We start from the raw sequence: 22,287 nt of genomic DNA on the forward strand, positions 1-22,287 counted from the left end.
TAATCAATTAATCAAGAGAAACATAAAGTTAATTTTGATAAGAATAATAATTAACATTTACTAGTTGAGTTTGGCTGCAATTTAATTGTCAACAATTAATTCAGTTCAGACAAAGTGAATGTTAATCAGCTACAAGTTTATTTTATTCGTCTAATTACCTTTGAATGATTAGAACAAAAAAATTTTTTCCATTCGATTTGGAATATTTTTTCCTTCTCATTCAGTTACACAATCTTATGGTGGGAAAAATTATCGACGGTGGAACATGATAATTATGAAGATAAGGATGAGATGATGATGATGATGCTGATGATATTTGGATAAGGAGGAGGAAGAAGATAAATAAACCACCCTGAGAGGCGGAACCTTTACTTTTATTGGTTCGATGGGAGGGAAACTCAAGTTTCCCATTGGTTCATTGAGAAAGTCAAAGGAAAATGGTTAACACCCTATACCCAAGGAAAATACCTTATCATCATCATCTTCCTCATCTTCATCACTTTATCATCCTTTATCTTCATCTTCTCTTTCTAATCTATCTTTCTTTTTCACTTTACTAATGAAAAAAAAACTTTTCATCTTAAACCATCAGAAAATGAGAGATAAAAATTTTCACAATTATCTTAATAGTGTCATCTCGTAATAATATCATCCTATTCATCCTTATCCTCATCATCATCATCATCATCATGTTATATCCTGAACCTTGAATTGTATACCGATCATCAGATGATATTTGAATTTGAAGGGAAGAAAAAAACTTCCACTTGAAATTTTTTTTCCTTGACTCTTTTTTTCTGTGGTTCCATCATCATTTTTATCATCATTCTCAGTTTATCATCATCCTCATCATCATCCTCATCATCAGTAACTATATAAACTGAATCAGTTGATTGTAATCAGTTTTCTGTAATAGTTTCCAACTAATATCATTTGGTAAATAATAAAAAGTTAAAAAAGTTTTTCATCTTAAAAGTTTTAATCAGACAAAAGTAATCACAACAATTGATTGTTGTTAAGTGTGTATGTGTAATTAAATTAAATTGTTAACTGTTTTTAAATTAGCTTCAATTAAATCAATGTGTTCTGTGTGTAAATACATTATATATTATTTGGGTGTTAGTAGTTAATTTAAATTGTAATCATCTGATTACCAACATCAATAATTAAACCACCAAACCGATAATAATAATAATAAAACGGTAATGATGTTTTCAATTGATAACAATTGGTCAACAGTTAATGGACAATTAACTAACCATTTAAACCATTTAAACAATTCAAATGAATCAGTTAATCTTGATACAAATGAAGTAAATACAAGTAACAGTAATCTAGTGATTAGTAAATCATTAAGCTATTCACCTTCATCATCATCACCTTCACCTTCAATAGGTCAAGGAGGAGGAGGAGGTGGAGGTGGAGGTGGTAATCATGTCCATCATTCCCAACAACAACCTCCACCTCATCCACTTCATCATCAGAATTTATTTCAAACTCATCAATTTATCAATCATCACCATCACCATCATCCCCACACCACATCTACATCTCACCATCATCATCTTCCACCTACATCCTCCTCCTCACCACCACCACTTCAACCTCATCTTCATCCTCATCATCAGCATCAACAGAGTCAACACCATCCTTTACACCATCATCTTACTTCATCATCTTCATCTTCCTCCACAACAACAACTGCAACCACTTCGACCACCTCAACGACAACCACAGCAACAACAATCAATGGAAACTCAAATTCAATTCAAAATGGTTCCAATTCCCTTACCCCCAATTCATCATCTTCCTCATCTTCATCAACCACTTCCTCATCATCCACACCCAACAACAGTCTAACCACCAATGGTAATCAGAGTCACCACAACACCTCAAGTGATATAAGTAAACCATCAAAACAAAAGCGACATCGAACTCGTTTCACTCCAGCCCAATTACAGGAATTGGAACGTTCATTCAGTAAAACTCATTATCCGGATATTTTCATGAGGGAAGAACTTGCACTCAGAATCGGATTAACAGAATCAAGAGTTCAGGTAATTTCAATTTCCATTCAGAATAGAACAGAGTAAAAAAGATCAATATAATTTTCCTTTTCCTTTTGCTAAAGAAGCTTCAACATTAAGTCAGAATTTTGTAAATAGTATCAATATCTTTATCTCTAATGATGATAACATGGTGTTGATAATAAAATGCTGACATAATTAAAGTGTAACTGTTAACAAATAACACTCTGTGTGTATTTATGGATCATTATCAAGCTAATATCAAACTTTTTCATCTATTGGTTAACATTTAGCTTAGATTATTTTTTTCCTATTCCCATTAATTCTTGGTGACATTATTGTTCACTTTTGCTTTCATCACATCCACAGGGATTTAGTTTGGGAAGGATGAGAAAGAGTAAGGTGAAGATGAAGGAAGATGGTGGAGGAAAATGTGTACTCTCCCTATCGAAAAAGAAACGAGAGAGAGAGTAAAGAGAAAAAAACATTTACCGTTATCATATTTGTAGATAAACATTAAAAGACCATGAAGAAGAGAAAGAAGAAAAGAAAGAGGAAGATATATGATGATAAAAGAGTGAGAATATGAATTCTGATAAACATTATCATCTTCAGTTTCTAAAAATAACAATAACAGAAGGATACAATCATCATTGGGTATAGATAATATTAAGAGATGAAGATGATATAAAAATGATGAGAGAGAGAGAGAGAGAGAGAGAGAGATGATACACCTTCTATCGACCTGATTTTTTTTCTTCTTTTCATCCTTAGGGAGATATTTTTCCATAAATAATCTTCCCTCTATCTCTCTCATCAAGGATGAGATGATGGTAATCATTAGAGAGATGATGATGATAATGATGATAACATTGTCATCAATTGTAAATAACAATTATTATTCAATCTCATCTATCAAGTGTTAGTACAACTCTCAGGCAAATTAATGATTAACAATAACATAATCATCTGGATCATCATGATGATCATTTCATGATGGAAATAATATTTTTTTACCTTTTCAACTTACTCAAAGATAAACATGAAGAAATCATCTTAATCATCATACTAATGGCTTCATCTGTATCGTTAATTATTACATAATTATCATGTTAACTAAACCATGTTTAGTTAAGCAGTATATTGAACATGATGTTTTCCATGAATTCATTTCACAGTTTATCATGTAAATTACTGTTACTGTTAAATTACTTTTTATCAACATCATCATCACCAGCAGCACAAATAAGATGATCAACATTAGGATGATAATAAGATGATGTTTTTGTTTGTGATAATGATGACAGAGGAAGATGAAAGATGTAAAAATGTATTAAATCAGTTGAATGAATGATATTCATGTTACTTTTTAATGGGACAGGAAAACCACATTAATATGAAATGTACATTCCTTGTCCATCTCCCTAAGGTAACTTTTTTCTCTCTCATCCTCATCTCATCCTCATGATCCATCTATTTATCATCATTGAACATCCGAACATGAATCTTATCGTGTGTGTAATTCCCGCATCCAAAAACATTATGACACAGGTAAAAAATGAAGATGAGGAAGATAAAAAGATGAAAAGAAAACATTGAAATTGAATGAAACTTGAAAAACAAATGGAAACAATAATCATCCCAATTGTCCATTACAACTTGACCAAAACTTTTAACCTCAATTTTCATGAAATTTACTAAAAATTTTCACCATGAAAAATGATTGAATAACGATCATCACTTTTTCCCTCAACATTTTCATTCATCTATTCAAGTAAACAATAAAATTCACCTCCCAGTGTCTATTGATGTTCAATGATTACAATGATAATCTATTGATTATCATTTAAAGATTAGATGAGATTCAATTTTGAGAAAACATTTCAGATGATAATGATAACTTCCTCTTCCTCATGGTGAACCTAATTTACTTTAATTTCCGGTCACATGTACAGTCTAATAATATACATACAATCAACTGATATTTCCATCATGAAATCAACTAAATCCTCCTGATATGGTAATCATATACATATTTATATCCATTTATGTTTTGATAACAATTAGTTAATCAGCTGTTTAACTGATCCTTTGACAAATAATAGTAACAAAAATATGACACATACTAACACAGTGAATGCAATAAATTATTCACTGGTGACAATATTTAAATATAAATTATCATCAATAGTCTGTGACTTTGAAAGCATTTTCAAGTTTACTTTTTGCCTTTAAATTCCCACAGGATTATCATTGATATTACAGTTTCAATATCACCAGGGAGGGTTATTATTATTTCATCTAGCAATTCCTCCAGCGAGTTTCCCTCCACCATCAACATCTCCCACCTTCCAATATTATATATATTTAGAACAAGATAACTAGTTACTTATGTTTGATATTCCAATGCTACATATTTATACTTCTATTTGTAATCTAATCAGATGAATAATTAATTGATTGTTATTTTTCTCTTTGATTGTTTAGGTTTGGTTTCAAAATCGTCGAGCAAAATGGAAAAAGAGGAAAAAATCAGGAAATTTTCTTCGAAATCCCACCGGTGCTCTTCTTCCCTCCCACCCATTGCCCACCTTTGGTTCCGTTTCCTCTCCAGCCGACGGACTTTGTTCATTTACCGCTGGACATCACGATCCAAGGTGGACAATGACCACAACAGGTATTACAAGCACTACTAATAACAATAACAATACCAATGCTAATCAATTAAATCCTAACATCATTCAAACATCAAATTTTATTTATCCTAAATTATTCATCTAATTAACACTCAAAACCCAAACTAATTATTATTATATCTTCATCAATACAATAACAATAACAATAATAATAATAATAACTGCTAATCAAATAAATTGTTACCCAAATTTTGTTAATCAACTCACAATTAATATTATCAATGATGATACATAATCAATAAATCAAACAAACAACCAAAAAAAAAATCCCAAAAACAATTACTAACAATCAGTTTCGGATAATTGATTAATTAAACCAACGAGAAAAAAAACAACAAAAATCAATTAATTAATCACATATATGATTTTGGTTGGATTGAAATTTAATAATAATCATCATCATGATTATCAATCAATTGATTTGATCCAAGAGACTAATGATTAAGGTAACAAAATAAGTAAACAACGTTACCAAATGATTTATTAAATTGTTTCAACTTCCGTTTAATCATTTATATTGTTGAAAGTAAACAAATGAAAACGAAAAATAAAAGATTGAGACAAAGATAAAAAGGAAACGGAAATGGAGCATGTTGAAGGTAAAATTGTAAAAAAATGATTTCCAGGTAAATCGTGATTGTTTTTCAACATTAATAATGGGTTTACATATGTGATAGCTTAAAGTCACGCCAATGGTCATGATGAAATTGGCTAGTTTTTAATAATGGACTCGATCATCAGTTATCATCATTTACTTTTCATCTTCATCTTCATCTTTTACTTTCTTTTTTTCTTTCTCTTCCATTTTTAGGTTCTACTACTCTGAGTTCTTTAACTCATCATCATCATCATCATCATCTTCCTCATCTTCCATCACTTTCCCTTCAATCAACTGGACAATTTTCATCGACCGCCACCGGAATGGGAGGGCTTAATCATCATACTTCCGGTTTCGGTTCATCATGTTATCAACCATATCAGATGAATTTAAATGATGATGATCATGATGATAATCAAGTTAATGGTAATCAAAATCATCACCATCATCATGATAATTCAATAGGAAATGAAGTAACCCCAATAACAACAACAACAACAAGACCAACATCATCATCAACTCCAACATTATCTTCATTACCTATTGGATCTGCAACTCCAACGATAACGACCATTGAAACGACCTTTGGACATAATAATTTACCGTTATCTTGTTCATCACCTTGTTCATATTTATCTTTATCACCTTCATCATCCTCTTCTTCCTCATCATCTCACAATCAAAGTCATCCAACTAATCTTAATCTTCCACCTCCAACAAGTTCATCCCTTGCATCTTTAATCTTACCTCAACCCTTGACCCCTTCAAATGAAGATGACCAATCGCCCGATATTTGGAGAGGTACAAGTATCGCAGCGCTAAGACGTAAAGCCATTGAACATACAGCTTCGATGTCGGTGTTTGGAAGATAATTAATCATCATCATGATCAATAAAATCAAAGGTATTAACCAAAAAAAAATCAACTTTCTTAAACTTTTATTTCATAAAACTTTTCTCTCCCCATCAAACCAATTAATCAACTAATTAGCTGTAAGTCAAGTACAACAATCAAATAATCAAATAAATGAAAATAATGTTACTAATTAACATTAGCAAACAAGTAGGTCTCCCTTTCCACACAACAAAATCTTCAATGGTCATTTTGTTTGGTCATTTAACTTATATATATAAATCGTACTCATATCATCATCATCATCATCACCAAGAACAAAAATTCACCTTGATAGAGATTAAAAGAGGAAGACAATAAAAATGAAGGTGGAAAATTGATCTTACCCATAAAAAAAGATCAACAAGAAACATTTCTTTCCAATAAACGATATTTTCTCTTCTTAATCATCTTGAAAACTTCTTATCATCCGCGTCATCATCATCATCGGCAGTTGTTTATCCTTCCCTGGTCACCTATTACCACCCCAATCCCACCTTCTCCAGCAAAGGAATGACTTAAGATTCATCTTATGTTTTTGCTGTTCTCATCTTCATCACTTGAAGATATTATCTGAGATGAAGAAAAAGAAAAAAAAATCAATCCTATAAAAAGATACTGAAAGAAGATGATGATAAGGTGGGAAAGAAGATGAAAAAACCTTTTTAACTCTCATCATCATCTTCTTCTTCCTTTTACCTCCCATTCAGTTGCCTCCCACTTTCGCTCAGAAAGTATAACACAAAAAATATAGTTTAGTCTGAAAAAGTAACTGTTTATTTCTGATTTTCATTCTTGTCACTTTGAATCTCTTTGCGCACTTTGAATTATATCAAGTTTATCACTTTCTTCATTTCCATCATCAGCATCATCATGTTTCCCTCTCCATCTCCCCTTGTGAAATTGATCATTTTCAGTGTGAAAAAAAAAATACGACAGTCTACTGAGAATATGGATTTTCTGAAGTGTATCAAGAATAAGAATGAATGAAAAAGAAAATCTACAAAAATGATGATAACTGTAAGAGAGAAAGAGTTACATGGGGTGAGGTGGCAATTCTAATGAAAATCTCAAGGTGACAGACAAAAAAATTCTGATAAACATGTAACATTAACTCTGACAGACAGTTTGATATGAATTAAGTTTCCAGGGTAACTCTTGATGAGTAGATAATAATAATTAACGATCAGTAAACTTGATCATCAAAAGATGAAGACAATCTGATTGAACCATTCTCTCTCTCTCTCTCTCTCTTAATTTCTATTCTTTTATCAATTGAATTCTCTTAAATAATTTCAACCACCACCAAGACAATCACCTCTTCATGATGATGTTCATTCAATAAGAATAATCTAATGTTAATCATTGAAATGAAAATTGTTTTCAAATTATGGTTAACACAATTGGATTGTTACGTTTGATTACAAGTTGACTGTCTAACAACCAAACAAATATTTGCAACCTGATCAATTGTAACTATTTACTGATTAACATTCTCATTCTGATTCTCATTTTGCTCATCCTTTTCATTGAGATGAAGAGCAAAAAAAGGAGATGGAAAAAATTCTGATTCCATGGAGCTTCATCAGGAACTTTTATCGGTTTTCCTTCAATTATATAATAAAGACAAAAAGTGGATCAAGATGAAAGACCGAAAATCAGGTGAAAGTAGTAGAAAATAAGAGAAATAGAGAGAAGAAGAAGAAGAAGAAAGTTTTCCGAAGACTTTGAAGATGAACAAGAAGATGAGGATGGATAAAGATTCGGTGGAAAAGGATGAGGATGATAATGTTTGTCTTCTAATAAAAATGGACTTTGTTTTCCTTCAACAAGTAAGTTAATCCAAAGACCGAGATGGATCATCAAGGTTTGTATTATATGCAAAAGGATGAAGTCTAATGAAATCAAAGTGTAAGTCTTGTTTGTTACATCACCATGAATACTCACTGAGTACACACATGAATATATACATATTAGGTGTTGTTGTTGATTCTTAGATCAGTGGGAAGTAAGAGAGAGAGAGAGAGAGAAAGGGAGCAGAGATTAATCAGATGAGAAGATGAAAAAAGAAAGAAAATACAAAAAGATTGATATATTATCTTTCTCTTATAGGGAGAAAACTCTATAAAACAATTTCGAAGATGATAATGAAGAAAAGGGTGAAAAAATGACCTGAAAGTGATGAGGAAAAAAAGTTCTATTCTAATTCGAACAAGAAGAACAAGGAAAGAAGGAAAAAAAATAAGATGCATAAATTATTCCTTGTAAATATGAGCATCTTTCTCATCAGAGTAGAAAAGGAGTAAGAAAATTTCAATGATGAAAAATGATTCAAAAGGGAAGATAAAATGAAGAAGAAAAGTTTTCACCTCAAGAAAAAAGTTGAATGAAAATTCATAACTTTAAATGAAACTGAACATTATTACTTAGTTGATGGACGAGGAGGAGGAATGATGGTGAAGATGATGAAGATGAAGATGAGGGAGGTAAAAATGATTTTCAAGTCAACGGGGTTCTGACAATGATGTTGATGATAAAGAAGACGATATGATGATCAATATGATCGCATGCTCGGTATAGAGTCAAATGTTCATCTTATCAATAGAATCCAAGGTAAAGATGATAAAATAAAGAGAAAGAGAGCAAGAGGAAACTCGTGACAAGATTTAACTCCATCCACCATCCACCACCCACCACCCACTTTCCACTCTCCATCTCCATCTCTTTCTTTTTCTCTTTCTCCCTGTTAATAAAACTAACAGCAGGCAATTTTATATTATACAGAAAATGCGACTTCCCCTCCGTCTCCATTTAACTGTTGTTGCTTTTTTCCGTCTCTCATGTTAGTCTATGTAATATATTTACCTTTTTTTATTTGATTCACTTCCACTTTATCCTTAGCATTCCCTGAATCACTCACCACCACCAACACCACCATTCAGTTGATACACACTGGTAACACAGTGAGGGTATGCATCTCTCTCTCTCTCTCTCTCCATGAATGCATACCCTCTTTGTATCCAGGATACTCTTAGCATCTTATCAATTTCATTTTCATTTTCTAGAGGAAAAACTTTTTACTTTTGTATTTTTGTTTCTTCTCTTCCTAGTTTTTACTTTATCATCATGATTATCTTCATTGGAATTCCTATTATTATCTTTATGACGATGATGAAGATGATGAAGATGATAATAATATCCATCATCTATCAATCAACTTGAATCTCTTTATTAGTTGTTAAACAATTTTCATTTGCTTTTCATACATAGAAAACAATATTAACCGATTTGATTGTTCAGCTTAATCACTTGAAAGAATCGCTGATTATTTATTGATAATGATATCGGATTAATTGTAACAATTGATGTTTTCTTTTGGTGATTTAATCAACTTGATCAAATTGTGTTATTAACGATTTAACTTTTAACAATTTATTGCTTTTCTTAATCACTAATTTTAATCTACTCATTGTTGAGATTTAACTTGAGATTTCATTTAAATTGTAATCAATACTTAAGTGGTTAACACTTGAGCTAAATGAATGAGCAATTTAATTGTTAACAATCAGATTAATGTTTAATTTTGAGGATTAACTTGAATCTTATATTATAAATCTGTTATATAATAGTTTTAAATTTGGTTACGTTTGTTAATTAACATGAAATTATTATTTAAATGCATTGAGAAGCTTCAGTTAATTGTTAAACAATAAGAATTATTAATAATATTGATTAACCACAATTAAAGAGGTTAAAATTGAGAGAAACATTTAATCAACTTTTCCTGTTGACTAAATAATTTTGTATAATCTCAAAGGTAATCAATTACAACTCACAATCAATAATTGATCATTTGTATTATGTTGATTATCATCTGAATGCAATTGATTATAATATGATTTTAATGAAAACATTTTAATCATCGTCATGATAATAATCAAAGTAATCAAAGGCTTCCAATGTTAATCAAGACAAACAAAAAGGGTTAATAAAGAGGAAGCCTTAATTAAGATGAAGATGAAGATAAAAAAGAAACCTAATCCAATCCTTTCTTTCATCCTCATCCTCATCTTCATCATCATCATCATGTGAAAGATGATCAACAATCAACTAAATATCCAATAAACTTCAGATAATCTTGATTGAAAAAATTGAATTCTCGATATGAAGGAAACGTAATCAATTGGTAATTTATTTTTTGATTATCATCCAGATTCTTGAGCTGATTAATAACAATCAAATTTGTAGCAAAATTGGCAACATTGATTTGAAGAATTTAGGAAAATATTAAATTTGATTACAATTTATTTCTATTATCATTTTTAAATGATTAACCAACAACAGAATCAAAATTGAATCATTGGTATTGGTGAATGAAAAAAAAGTTGATTATTATATTTTGATATCTTGCTGAACATGATGAAAATGATTGAACAAAATTGAACTTTTATTCAATAATATCATAATCATCACCTTAATCAGCTAAATTGTTAGATAATCATGATCATGGTCAAGATGATAACGGTTGGTAATCAAAAATAGAAACATTTTGATCAAGATGAATTTGATCAGTTTGATTCCTTGGAGATTCAATACTTTCAACAATCTTAAATGGACTTTAACTTGTCTCTTGATTTAATCTTATGAAAAGACGAGCAGATTAAGATGATAATGATTAAGGTGATGATGATGATGATGATGATGATAGTGAGTGGGTGGATGGCTGGGAGTGGATGATAATCATCATCAAGACAATCGGACCATTTATAATGGTTTCTCTGGGAATTGATTTACTTACTCGTTACCTTTGTGGTTATTGGGAAAAAAAAGTTATCACAAACTAAATTGATTGATGATTAAGGATTAACTATGTTACAATCAATCAATAGACGAGTAAATTATACAGTTAACTAATCACCAAGTGATTATTGGTATTGGTAATTAATTGGATGAAGTCGCAAAATCAATTTGATTGTTGATTCTTTCATCATCTTTTATATAATTTGTTGAATGATTATTGAGATTCAGTTGTTTTCACTCAATTTAAACTTTTTCGTTTTAATTGTAGCTGCAATGTCTTGATTAAATTGTTTTTTTTTGCATATTTAGTTGATTCAATTAATTAATACAAAAGTTTTGTTTCTTCGTTGATTACAATTAATGAAAAAAGGATTTTTTTTTGTTCTAAATAAAATTGTGAATGTTGAATTTTGTTGATTAGGTTTGAATGTTTTAAATACAAAATAAGATTGTCTAATTTATAAATATGATGATTAGATGATGATGATGATGATGATGATGATGATTAAGATAATCAGGATAATATAAAAGTATTGATTTAGTAACAAAAAAGGGATAATTTGGTTTTCTTCATGTTAACACTTAGACTAATTTGGTAACAAATTAATTTTTTGGCTTAAATTGTGTCTCTCCTTTGATTATCAAGTTATGACTGGTGATGAAAGGGATTAATTTTACAGTTGATAATAATACATTAATCAGAGTTAATTGTTTCAAGATATCGTGAGAAAGTCGTTGAAAAACTGGGCCGAGATCTTGATGAGATTATATTGGCCAAGGCCTAAGAGAGACAAGGGGTTAAAAGCCTTGATGATGAGAGTTAATCTTTGGGATAATAAAAAAGTGATGAAAATTTGATTCAAGTCACTGATTGTTTGATTGGCTTTTTGATGGAAGATGATTACAAAAAAAAATTGACCATTTGATTCAATGGTCATTGACTGGTCAGCGATTTTCGCTCTTTCATTTCTAAATCGCCGTTTTCTGGTTTGTTTCCGTTATGGTTTAACATTGAGGCTGCTTTCCTTTTAGCGGTTCGATAGCGACACCAAATCATCAGGATAAGGACAAACACCATGTAAAGTGTTACCACTCCTCCGGTTATTAAAATGGTCTTGGTCATTTTATCATCTCCTTCGAGTTCGGTTGAAGTGGCTGAATAGCCGTTCGCTGATCTAACTGAAGATGACGAAGTTCCAATGGCCAAGTTAACCTCAGCTCTTTCCAAGCCCGCTGAGTTTCCAGCGATGCAGCCATATTTTCCTTCGTCTTTCTGTTGAAAATTACTAATCAACAATGACCCATTCGGATAAGTGGTTATCCGATGGTCAGCTTTGAAATCATTGAATTCTTTATTCTTCTCCCAATGAATGATCGGTGCTGGATCACCTTCAGCGGCACAATGAAGCTCAACAAATGAGCCAACTTCTGATTCCACATATTTAGCGGGTTTCTTAGTGAATTTCGGTGACTTGACCACTTCCACACTAACAGTTGAGTTAATTGTTGTCAATGAATCACTGGCAATACAAGTATATCTTCCTGCATCAGTTGACAAGACACCATTGAACATAAGGGTTCCCCTTTCTTGTTTAATGTGATCAGGTAAAAATTTGAATCCATTTTTAATCCAAGTAACAGTTTGAGGTAAATGACCACGGGTCTTACAATGTAACTTGGACACGGAATTTAATTCCAGTTTCTTGTCCTTCTGAGGATCAATAAATTTCAGCTTTTCTTTAACTCTAAGACGGATTATCCGACCACCGCCACCATTGGGATTAACAAATTCATTGAAACACTGATAATGACCATCATCTGAAGCTGTGACTTTCTTAATGACCAGACTGTGGTTCAATTGGATCACAATTCGAGGATTGTCCATTATATTCAAAGGTTTTCCATCCTTCTTCCAATCGGTGCTAATAATTGACTCATTAGGATCTCCATATGAACCATCATTCCTTTCACCAGAACTATAAGAACCTCTAATTGGGATACAATCAACAACAGCATCTCCACCCTCATCAACACTGATTGTTTTCCGGTCATCTCGTGAATGGCGTGAATGCCCTCGACCATGAGCTGACCATGTCAAGTCAATAGTTAATAGAAAACCTAAAAAAAACAATTAAACGCAAAAAGAAGTAGCCAATTAATAAACCAAATAAAAAAACAACAACAAAAAGCCAAAAGCCAAAAGTAAAAGCCACTTGGCAAACAAAAGTCAAAAGCTTGACCACAAAGATTGACCATTACTTACCCAATGTAAAAGATAACTAGATAAGATGAGGTTCATGACTGTATTTCGAACCTAATTAACCAGGTAATTAAAAAAATAGAAACAAAATGATGAAAGGTAAGTTAATTACTCCACAGTTGTTGATGTTGTTGATGGGCAACAATAGTAAGAGAAGTGACAATTTGTTGAGATTTAGAACAAAAAAAAAGAGATTCAATTGGATTCAACGATTAATTAGTAAATCAACTGATTCTAATTATGACCATGTTGATTAACGGTGGAAGATGAACAACAATTAAGAAAATAAAGATCAACTATTGACACCAGAGAGAGAAAAAGGGAGAGAGAGATGAAGATGAAGAGACAAATGTGAACCCAAACAAAGAGACATTAAAAACATCCCAGGCTGTTTCTTTTTCTTCTCTTTCTTTTTCATCTTCTCTTCTCTTTCTTTTCATCATATTTCCAAATGGCGCTAAGTGATTGAGCGAACGCATTAAATACTTTTAACTTTTTCCATCTTCTTGGCTCATAAATTTGTCTTCCTCATCATCGCCATCATTGTTATCGAATATTGAAAAATTGTTCTAATTTCATTAATCCGAAAATGGAATCTCATTTGTTTGTTTCCATTTCGAGATTTCAATTTTCAATTTTCGGTTTTCGAGTTTAAATCAATTTACTAATTAACTCGAATTAGTGTTTTCATTTACAATCCATTAAATTGTTCTTCTCACTGATTAGTTGGCTAATTAAAGGAGAAAAACAATATTAATGAAAATCGAATCGCGAATTTCAATTAGTATCATTGAGAGATTGAAACAACTCCTTCGAAAAGCTTTGACTGATTAAATTGAGAATATTTTATTTTCATTCTTATTCAATATTGTTGGTAAATTATTAATTGTAATTAGTGTTTCGTTTTCTATGGGAAAATGTTATCTCACAGGAAATGAATTAACAATAATTGTTGTTAAACGAGACGATTCTTGGTAAACTAATCAAGTAATGAAGACAATTAATTTTGTGAGAATTAAACTCTCTGAGTGTTTGTTGCCCAAAATGAAATGGGATCTTGGCTGAGAAAATTAATTCTACAATTAATTAATTAACTCGAGAAGATCTTGGACAGTTCGTCGTCGAACTGTCACTGAGTAAGTAGATCCGAACGCGAGTACCAGTAATTTTTAATCGAAAATCTCTCCAATCAAACTTTTTCTCCAATAGTTTCTTAATAGTTTCGCATGCGACTAATTCACTTTAAACCTAATTAAACAATTAAAAACTGGATAGAATTTATTTTTGTTAATTCTGATTGTGATTGTGATTCTATTATTGGTCTAATTTGCCAGGGAAATGATTGAATGCCTGATGGATCCGCTGATAGATAATTTTGACGAAATTCATAAACGACTTGTAGTGACAATGGACAATTGGAAAACTATTATAATCAATAAAAGGAGAAATTAAATTTTAATTTCATTGATCGATTTAAATTGCGAGTAAAATACAAAAAATCAAAGAAATAATTTGAATTGTTTTAATATTTATAATTGATATTTCTTGAATTTGTCTTTTTGTTTATAAGGGAAAGGGATATGAGAAGATTGAGTTTGACTGAGAACAAAAAAGTATGAAAGCAAAAATTGTCTTTGCTCTCGAGTGGTCATTTCATGAATGTCCATTTAGGTTTTAAATCGTCGAAATGTAAGTAAGAAAAAGATAGAGGGACAATTCAAATTAGAAATGCCAAGAACAATGAGAGAGAGAGAGAGAGAGAGATAGTAAACTGGTCTACAAAAATCACCTTTTGTGGGGGTTTAACATGAACAAAAAACGGAAATAGAAAGAGAAAGAGATCAAAATAAGATGATGGTGTATAGTCTCAACTTAATGTCGATGAGTAAAAATTATCAAAGGAAGACAAAAGCTTGAAAAAATACCTAAACCACCACACGAAATAGAGAGCGAGAGAGAGGGAGAGAAAGAATAATTGATATTGGGATCGGGGGGTGTACACATTGATTGACATAATTTAAGTGTGAGTGAATTAGATATGCAAAAGTTTTTCTCATGTGTGAGGTGCACGCATAGATTATGATGCAAAAAAATGTTTCTTTTTGTGAATAGAAAAAAAACTTCAGCTTCTTCTTTCTGATGTTGGATTTGGTTTTTTCTGCCAATTAAAAATTTCCATAATCGATTAATCAGTCTTTTGGTTTTTCTTTTAAAAATTTCTAAGCAAAACTATCATCAAACGGTCATCGGGTTGGTTTGTAAATAATTGCTGACCAATTGCCATAACTCTTTTTTACAATTCTTTGATCGTCTTATTGTTTGTATAACATCAGAAAATTGAGTAGGTCCACCAGCGGTCAAATAAAATGCTTGACGAGCTTGACGAATGAGAATAAGAAACTCCTCTGATTCAGCATCGCTCTTGGCAGCTGAGATATTTAACTTGGCGTAGATTCCTTGAACAAACCTAATTAGAATAAAGGAAAATTTTTTTATCAGATTAGCAAAAGTTATTAAGATAAGAGTATAATCCTTGAAAACATACATTTGTTGACATTTTTGAATTAATGGGACTAAAATTGGTGATCTGTATGCATTGGATATATTCATTGAATTTGCTGATGATTGTGAAATATATTTGGCCATATCTTGTAAGATGTCGAGCAATACAAAGGGACTCGTGATACTGTTAACAGTACAAATACAAAAGTCTTGGAAATAAGATGTACCTGGATGAATAATTAGAAGATAAAATTAGTAAAGATTGTGATTAGTAATCATTGATGATTGTTTTTCTTTTTGCTAATTCTTACCCAATTTTTTAACTACTTCTAGTAACCATTTAACATCATCTTCATATGATGGGTTACGAGCAAATTTGGCCGTTGGTCTTTCGTCGTGATTTTTACGACCCAATGCCTCCATTGCAAGAATGGCGACTCTGTAAGCTGATAATAAATAAAGCAATTGCTTTTGTGTAAGCTGTTGGTGTGGTTGAAGTTGAGGTTGATGGGCTAAACTTAGAGCTTGTTGTTGAGAAATAAATGGATGACCAGCATGCTGAGGGGCAAATGGATAGACAATTGGTCCACTGGCGTTTCCTCCGGCTACAGATATCATTTGGGGTAACCTTTGTGATACTTGCGGTGCAATTATCATGTTGGATAAAATTGATTGACCAGTTACCGGATTGAGTAAAGTAGCAGCATGAGGATGATTCAAATGATTACGGAAATGAGCATTATTTGGATTGGCTGGTGGTGGTGTTGTTGTAAAGTAAGCGGCTGGAGGATATTGATGGTGGAAATTTGGATTTGAACCTGGAGGTGTTTGTAAAAAGGCTGGATGAAATGGTAGAGTTGGTGGACCCGGTGGAAAGGTTGCCAATCCATGAGGGAAAAATCCATATGAATATGGTGCGGTTGCTGGTGACAGTGCATAAGGTGGCGGTGGACATGGTAAGGATTGGATAACTTGAAGTGGTCCCTGAGGTAAGGAAACCATTTGACCATTTGAACCATTTGCTGATCTCATGTTAATAAAATTATCAATATTAGGATTACCAGTGTTGGATCCAAGTTTATTGTTATTGTTAATCATGTTTATATTGTTATTTGGATTACCGGTATTATTATTAACACCAACAGAATTGATTGAGTTACCTAATGAACAATTGTAACCAAGACGCTCTTGTGAAAGAGAGGTGACAACATTGATACCAGAAACATCACCAAATGAATGATGATGATGACTATGACCATGATGATGATGATGGTGATGATGGTGTAGTGGATTGGGTGAACTTGAACTTGGAACTTGAAATTCACCCACACTTGCTTGTACATAAGGAGGTCGATTACGATGATCACGTGAATTGGATCGACTCTCATTGTTTGTCTCACCAGAACAAGCAGCTTCATACAGTTCGTACCATTTACGAGAAACATGGAAAAGTACTTCAGGACAAACACCGCCGCCTTTAGCAGCCGTTTCAACAGCAAGACAGGCTTCCTGGAGCATAGAATCACTTGATTCTTTACATTGTAAAATTGCTCTATGAATTTCTGTTGGATTGAGAGCTTGTGCCTGAGGAAGACAAGAAAGAGCCAATTTGGATGCTGCTTTCTTGGTTATCGGATCATTACAACCTGACGCTCGATCAGCAAGAGTCGCTGCTTCGGCTGGAGTTAAATGACCTTCCCAGGTATCAATTAAAAAGTTAATCGCTTGTGCACCAATTTCAACCGTTTGATTGGTTATCCAAGAAACATGATGACAGTATGTTCGGGAAAGCCAATTAGGTGAGACTGCATTATGTAAACCTAAGGAGTAAAGGGCAATCTTTAGGGCACACATGTGAAGATTACGATGTGGTGTCTGATGATTCTGGTTAACAGTTGATTGAGAAAATAGAACAGCTGATGTTGAACTACCACCAGCCTTTTCCAATATGGTTTTAGCCAATTCATGCATAAAATATGATGAAGCTTCACTTGGTTGATTAGGTACAGTTGGGTACATTCTTACCCTTCCTTTGAATGAACGTGAATGTTTAGAGGTCCCAATGGTTGATGAAGGTGTACAATTGTTATTATTGAGCGTATTTGATGATGATGAGGGTGCAAGAGGAGCTGAAATAGAAACAGAAGGTCCAGCTGATGAATTATCTTGAACATTTCCAGAACCACAATTTCCTACTGATGATAATGTGACATTATTCACATTAACAGAGTTATTATTATTACTAATGTTAGCATTTTTGTTAGCATTGTTATTGTTATTATTATTATTATTATGATTATTACTTGATGCATTATTATTGGGATTATTGTTAATTGAATTAACATTATTATTATGATTGTTATTGTTTGAGATTTGATGTTGCATTAATAATCTACCTGCTGGTGCTGATGACGATGCTAATGATGGTGTTGCTGTTGTTGTTGGTGCCGATGTGTTGACCTTACTGTTGTTATTATCATTTATTGAACAAGCGTTCATACGAGTAGTTAAGGTGACTCGTGAATTTGAAGGTAATGATGAATTGTGCATATCTCGATTAGCGTTGGAAGATGTTGACGCAACGCCCGCTGCTGATGATAAATTGGATGCTGAAGTGGTTGACATTTTGTTTTTCAAATTTTTATCTCCAGATGAACTTGAGGCGAAAGAATCACTTGACTCTCCACTTGAACCCGAATCACTTCCTGAACGAACCCATAAAGATCGACGGACAACTGTTGGTGAATTGTCACTTGATGTTGTCTCGGGTGCCGATGAGTCAATACTCGCCATACCAATAGAATGTTGTTTCTTGTTAGTTTTAAAGTTAATGCATCTAAAACGAGCTTCCCAAGCTTTGAAACTCTCATCCCAACTTGGACTAGTAGCTCCTTCACTTCGTTCACCGTCTGAATTGCGACGATCTGAAGGGCCGATTTTACGAGGTTCGATTGTTGTTGTTGTGGTTGTAGTTGATGATGATGACGATGATGATGACGAGGGTTGTGGTGGTTGCTGTGAATTACCTTCAGAGGTTGGAAATGATGTTTTTGGTACTACCGCTGCTGCTGCTCCTTCTTCAATGGCTCCTTCTTCATCATTCATTTCTGTTGACGTCTTTTTGATTGATTGACAATCATTTGGTTCCTCTGAGTTTGTCACAGGACCCATGGTTTCAGTAGTTGTTGTAGTAACTTGGCCAGAGGTTGAAGCAATTTCAAGATTACTTGTCTTATTATTACAATCTACATTTGGTGATCCTGAGGGTGAGGTTACACCACTTGGACTTCCGGTGTTGATGTTATACTTATTATTATTACTATTATTATTAACAGAGTTGTTATTGTTACTATTATTAGCATTTTGATTATTTACAGATGAACCAGGAGGTGGATTTTTGTACAATTGATGTACTTCTTGATCAAGTACTTTGTCCATAATTTTGTTTAATTTATCAACTTCATCTCGATAATGAACTAGTAGCTCTACGATAAAATCTCCCCTTTGTTTGCGAGTTCCTTCACATAAAAGTGGATGTTCTGCCTCTGAGACATTCGCTTTCATCCCGAGAGCAGAAATAGATGCTTCTAGTCCAAGAAGTTCGTCACTTTGTTTCCTTTCGCATAAAATGACACAAGGTTGAGGGGTTGGAGAACTGAATGAATCATGAGACCAAGGGGAGGCACTATAAACCAAAGCATCGAAGATGTAGTTTGCCAGAGCGATAGGTAGAGCTGCATCACCACGAGCTCGGTAATTTCCTTGACTCAGAATTTCAGCTTTTACTCGAAGAATATCAAGTTCAGCGTCTTTCAAGGGTATCTTTTTAAGCAGATTAACTAATTCTTGTTCTTGATGAAATAATTTCACCTCCAAAGCCTTGGTTGAGGCCGGAGGTCGAGCCAACTCAAGTCCAAAGACACCGATTTTAAATGCTAAATGATGATAATTTACATTCTCGGAGAGCACTTGACAAAGGAAAGCGGCCTTTGTCATGGTTGCCGAAGCTAATAAACTGATTTGATGACAAGCTGGATTAAATCGACGTATCTTCTTATTACGAGAAGGAGGATTGGGTAAGTCTAATAATAAATTAGGAGGATTAATTAACATTTCTTCAGCCAGTAGAACCGCAAGGTGACAAGATTCTTGCATAAATCCATGAGCATGTAAAGCCTCTGTTCGAGCTAATAAAATCTCCAATGGATCAGTCATAGATTTAATTGTTACTCTAATTTGTTCCTCGCCTAATGTTATAATTGAAGTTGATTCTGAAATTGGTTTACTATTAGTTGAGGTTGATGATGTTTCTTTACCAGTGGTTGATGTCAATTGTGGTTGTGAATTGTTTACTGATGGTGTTGATGTTGATGAAATTGATTGTGAATCTGATGGTGTCGTTTGTTGTGATGGTAATGAAGGGGATGATTGTTCACATTTTGTCGGGGTTGAAGATGATGAGGGTGGAGGTGAAGTTGATGGTTGTGTAGCTGAGGTTGGCTGTGGTCGTCGATTCTCAGAATCATGACCATTTCTTTTTACAAGAGATTCTTTCTTAACATTACAACTATTATTAGAACAATTTTCTGGAAGCCTTGGTTTAGTTTTCTCTTCACTAACCAACTCTCTCCATTTATGAATGTGAGGACATGGACAATACCATGAGCGAACCGGATCTTCAGAGTAAGTAACACCAGGAATTTGATAATCTTCCCAATCAAGAAGACAAGCTTCCATGGCGGGTTTAAAGCCAGGGAAACTTTCAAAGTCTGATTTCTTGTGGAAATTGTTGTTCCCATTATTATTATTTGAATTGGATAGACGAGTTTTCCAAATTGTCTCTAAAGTTGTGATATGCCATTCTCGCAGTTGTTTGTGAAAAAGATCTCGATCATTTGGAGTTAATCCGGGATTAAGACAAGCTAATCTCCAAAGGGATACAATCTCATCGCAAATGCTTGTACACGCATGTTGAGATGCATGAGTATTACTTTGAATGTTGTTACGATTATTATGACCCGAGTATCCTGAATTTAGAGACATCTTGGTTTGAAACCACCAAGCGACTATCTGAGGACGGGTTAAAACCTCTTCGGTTAAAATTTTCAACAAAGGTACAGCATTTCTATCACCTCGCATGAAAAGTTCTAAAACGATTGCCAGTAAATTCCACATTCCTTCAGGTTCTCGAGCTCTTAAAGGTCTAAGCCAACTTGCCCATTCAACGGCTACCGAAGGTAAACTTAATTGAAGATAATTAGGATCACTAAAAACAATCGGCATTGGGGTAGACATTTTAACCAAAATTTTACGAATATTTTCATGTAATTGAGATTCATCTAACCACCAACTTGTTTGATCATTTATTGAAGCACCAGCGGTTGGATCGGGAGCCCCGCTGAACTTGTTAATGTCAGTACTTTGTTTGGAGAGTAAATCATCGAGAAGTCGTTGAGCTGTTGGTAAAATTTGCTGTGGTAATTCACTAATCAAATATTGTGCAAATTTTTGCAATTCATCGCGTTCAAGTCTAGAAAGTGATTCAGAAACAGGAGCTCGAAGGCGAACTTGATTTGGTTGATAAATACGAAATAGACAAACTGCAACTATGTGTGAACACCAAGACGCTGAACTGGAACAAGTACAATTACAAGTTGTAATTCTACGACGATCAAAAGTGACCGCAACATTATAAGATCCTTTGTGTGAACTTGGCATTTGACCTTGAATAATGGTAGCACTTAAATGGAAACCAATTTGTAGAAGTTCTCGAACACATCCTTGTTTAACCAAAGTTTCCCCTTTCATAAATTCAAGATCACTACTGTTTGCAAGACAAGAGTAAAGACGAATATCTTCCTCTGATTCGGGAAAAGACCAAAAAGCAATTCGTAATTGTAATTCAGCTGGTATGGGTGGATAAAAATGTTCCACAATCTCAAAGGGAATATGACATGCAACCTCTTTAGCAGCAATTTCAACCAAGGGTAACACCGATTGTTTAGCTAATTCACCCGAAGTTTTTGGATGTGGAGGCCAAACAGGTAAGCTGGTATCTCTCTTCCAGCCCCTCCAATGGTTTGTTGATGCTGGATCATGATCACTGGCTGAGCAGATGGATTCATCCTCAAACCTTTCAGAATCTTCAAAGGAATCATCTTCTTCTAGCATCTCCAACAAACCAGGAGTCAATGATAAAGAATAAATTATTAAATACTATTAGAAAATATCAACACTAATTAAACTAATCAACACAAAATAGACGAAAAAAACAATCACAATGAGGATGAAAAAATTGATGAAAAAGAAACAAAATTTTCCCAATGAGAGAATTTGTTTCAATAAAGAAGCGAAAGCGAAAACGAAAATTGATATTCGGTCAGCGGATCCGATTCGCTTTTCATTTTCTCTTTCTTTCATTCCCCTCTCTTCAATTTATTCTCTTTCTCTTTCTCTTTTTGTTTCTGTCTTTTCTCTTTCTTTTATCTTCATCTTCTTCTCTTTTTTCTCTCT

General features: G+C 33.2%; 3 protein-coding genes across 3 annotated transcripts; 1 reads left to right on the forward strand and 2 right to left on the reverse strand.

The window, feature by feature from the left end:
* The first annotated feature begins 574 nt into the window (after positions 1 to 574).
* On the forward strand, positions 575 to 6,578 carry LOC128391817 (homeobox protein orthopedia-like). The gene is made up of 3 exons (XM_053351761.1): positions 575 to 2,057; positions 4,515 to 4,704; positions 5,535 to 6,578. Exons 1-3 carry the CDS (start codon positions 1,206 to 1,208, stop codon positions 6,191 to 6,193), a joined length of 1,701 nt encoding a protein of 566 aa, XP_053207736.1. The 5' UTR covers positions 575 to 1,205; the 3' UTR covers positions 6,194 to 6,578.
* Positions 6,579 to 11,494: 4,916 nt separating this feature from the next.
* On the reverse strand, positions 11,495 to 13,685 carry LOC128391767 (tyrosine-protein kinase-like otk). The gene is made up of 2 exons (XM_053351713.1): positions 13,276 to 13,685; positions 11,495 to 13,130 (listed from the first exon to the last, which is right to left on the reverse strand). Exon 2 carries the CDS (start codon positions 12,895 to 12,897, stop codon positions 11,947 to 11,949), a length of 951 nt encoding a protein of 316 aa, XP_053207688.1. The 5' UTR covers positions 12,898 to 13,130; positions 13,276 to 13,685; the 3' UTR covers positions 11,495 to 11,946.
* A 1,093-nt stretch (positions 13,686 to 14,778) lies between these two features.
* Positions 14,779 to 22,127, reverse strand: LOC128392093 (zinc finger SWIM domain-containing protein 8 homolog). The gene is made up of 4 exons (XM_053352077.1): positions 18,171 to 22,127; positions 16,086 to 17,903; positions 15,818 to 16,001; positions 14,779 to 15,739 (listed from the first exon to the last, which is right to left on the reverse strand). The coding sequence occupies exons 1-4, from the start codon at positions 21,943 to 21,945 to the stop codon at positions 15,508 to 15,510; spliced, it is 6,009 nt and encodes a 2,002-aa protein (XP_053208052.1). The 5' UTR covers positions 21,946 to 22,127; the 3' UTR covers positions 14,779 to 15,507.
* Between the last annotated feature and the right edge of the window lie 160 nt (positions 22,128 to 22,287).

This window comes from Panonychus citri, unplaced genomic scaffold, assembly GCF_014898815.1.
Source record: "Panonychus citri isolate SS breed McGregor unplaced genomic scaffold, ASM1489881v1 Contig00135, whole genome shotgun sequence".
Lineage (NCBI taxonomy): Eukaryota > Metazoa > Arthropoda > Arachnida > Trombidiformes > Tetranychidae > Panonychus > Panonychus citri.

Excerpts from the sequence above, each read along its gene's own strand:
- LOC128391767 (XM_053351713.1), bottom strand. The coding sequence starts at position 12,897 with ATGGACAATCCTCGAATTGTGATCCAATTGAACCACAGTCTGGTCATT.
- LOC128391817 (XM_053351761.1), top strand. The coding sequence starts at position 1,206 with ATGATGTTTTCAATTGATAACAATTGGTCAACAGTTAATGGACAATTA. Across the intron at positions 2,058-4,514 it reads TAACAGAATCAAGAGTTCAG|GTTTGGTTTCAAAATCGTCG; the intron begins GTAATTTCAATT and ends TTGATTGTTTAG. Across the intron at positions 4,705-5,534 it reads GTGGACAATGACCACAACAG|GTTCTACTACTCTGAGTTCT; the intron begins GTATTACAAGCA and ends TTCCATTTTTAG.
- LOC128392093 (XM_053352077.1), bottom strand. The coding sequence starts at position 21,945 with ATGCTAGAAGAAGATGATTCCTTTGAAGATTCTGAAAGGTTTGAGGAT. Across the intron at positions 17,904-18,170 it reads ATCGTCATCAGCACCAGCAG|CTCCTCTTGCACCCTCATCA; the intron begins GTAGATTATTAA and ends TTTCTATTTCAG. Across the intron at positions 16,002-16,085 it reads AGAAGTAGTTAAAAAATTGG|GTACATCTTATTTCCAAGAC; the intron begins GTAAGAATTAGC and ends TTATTCATCCAG.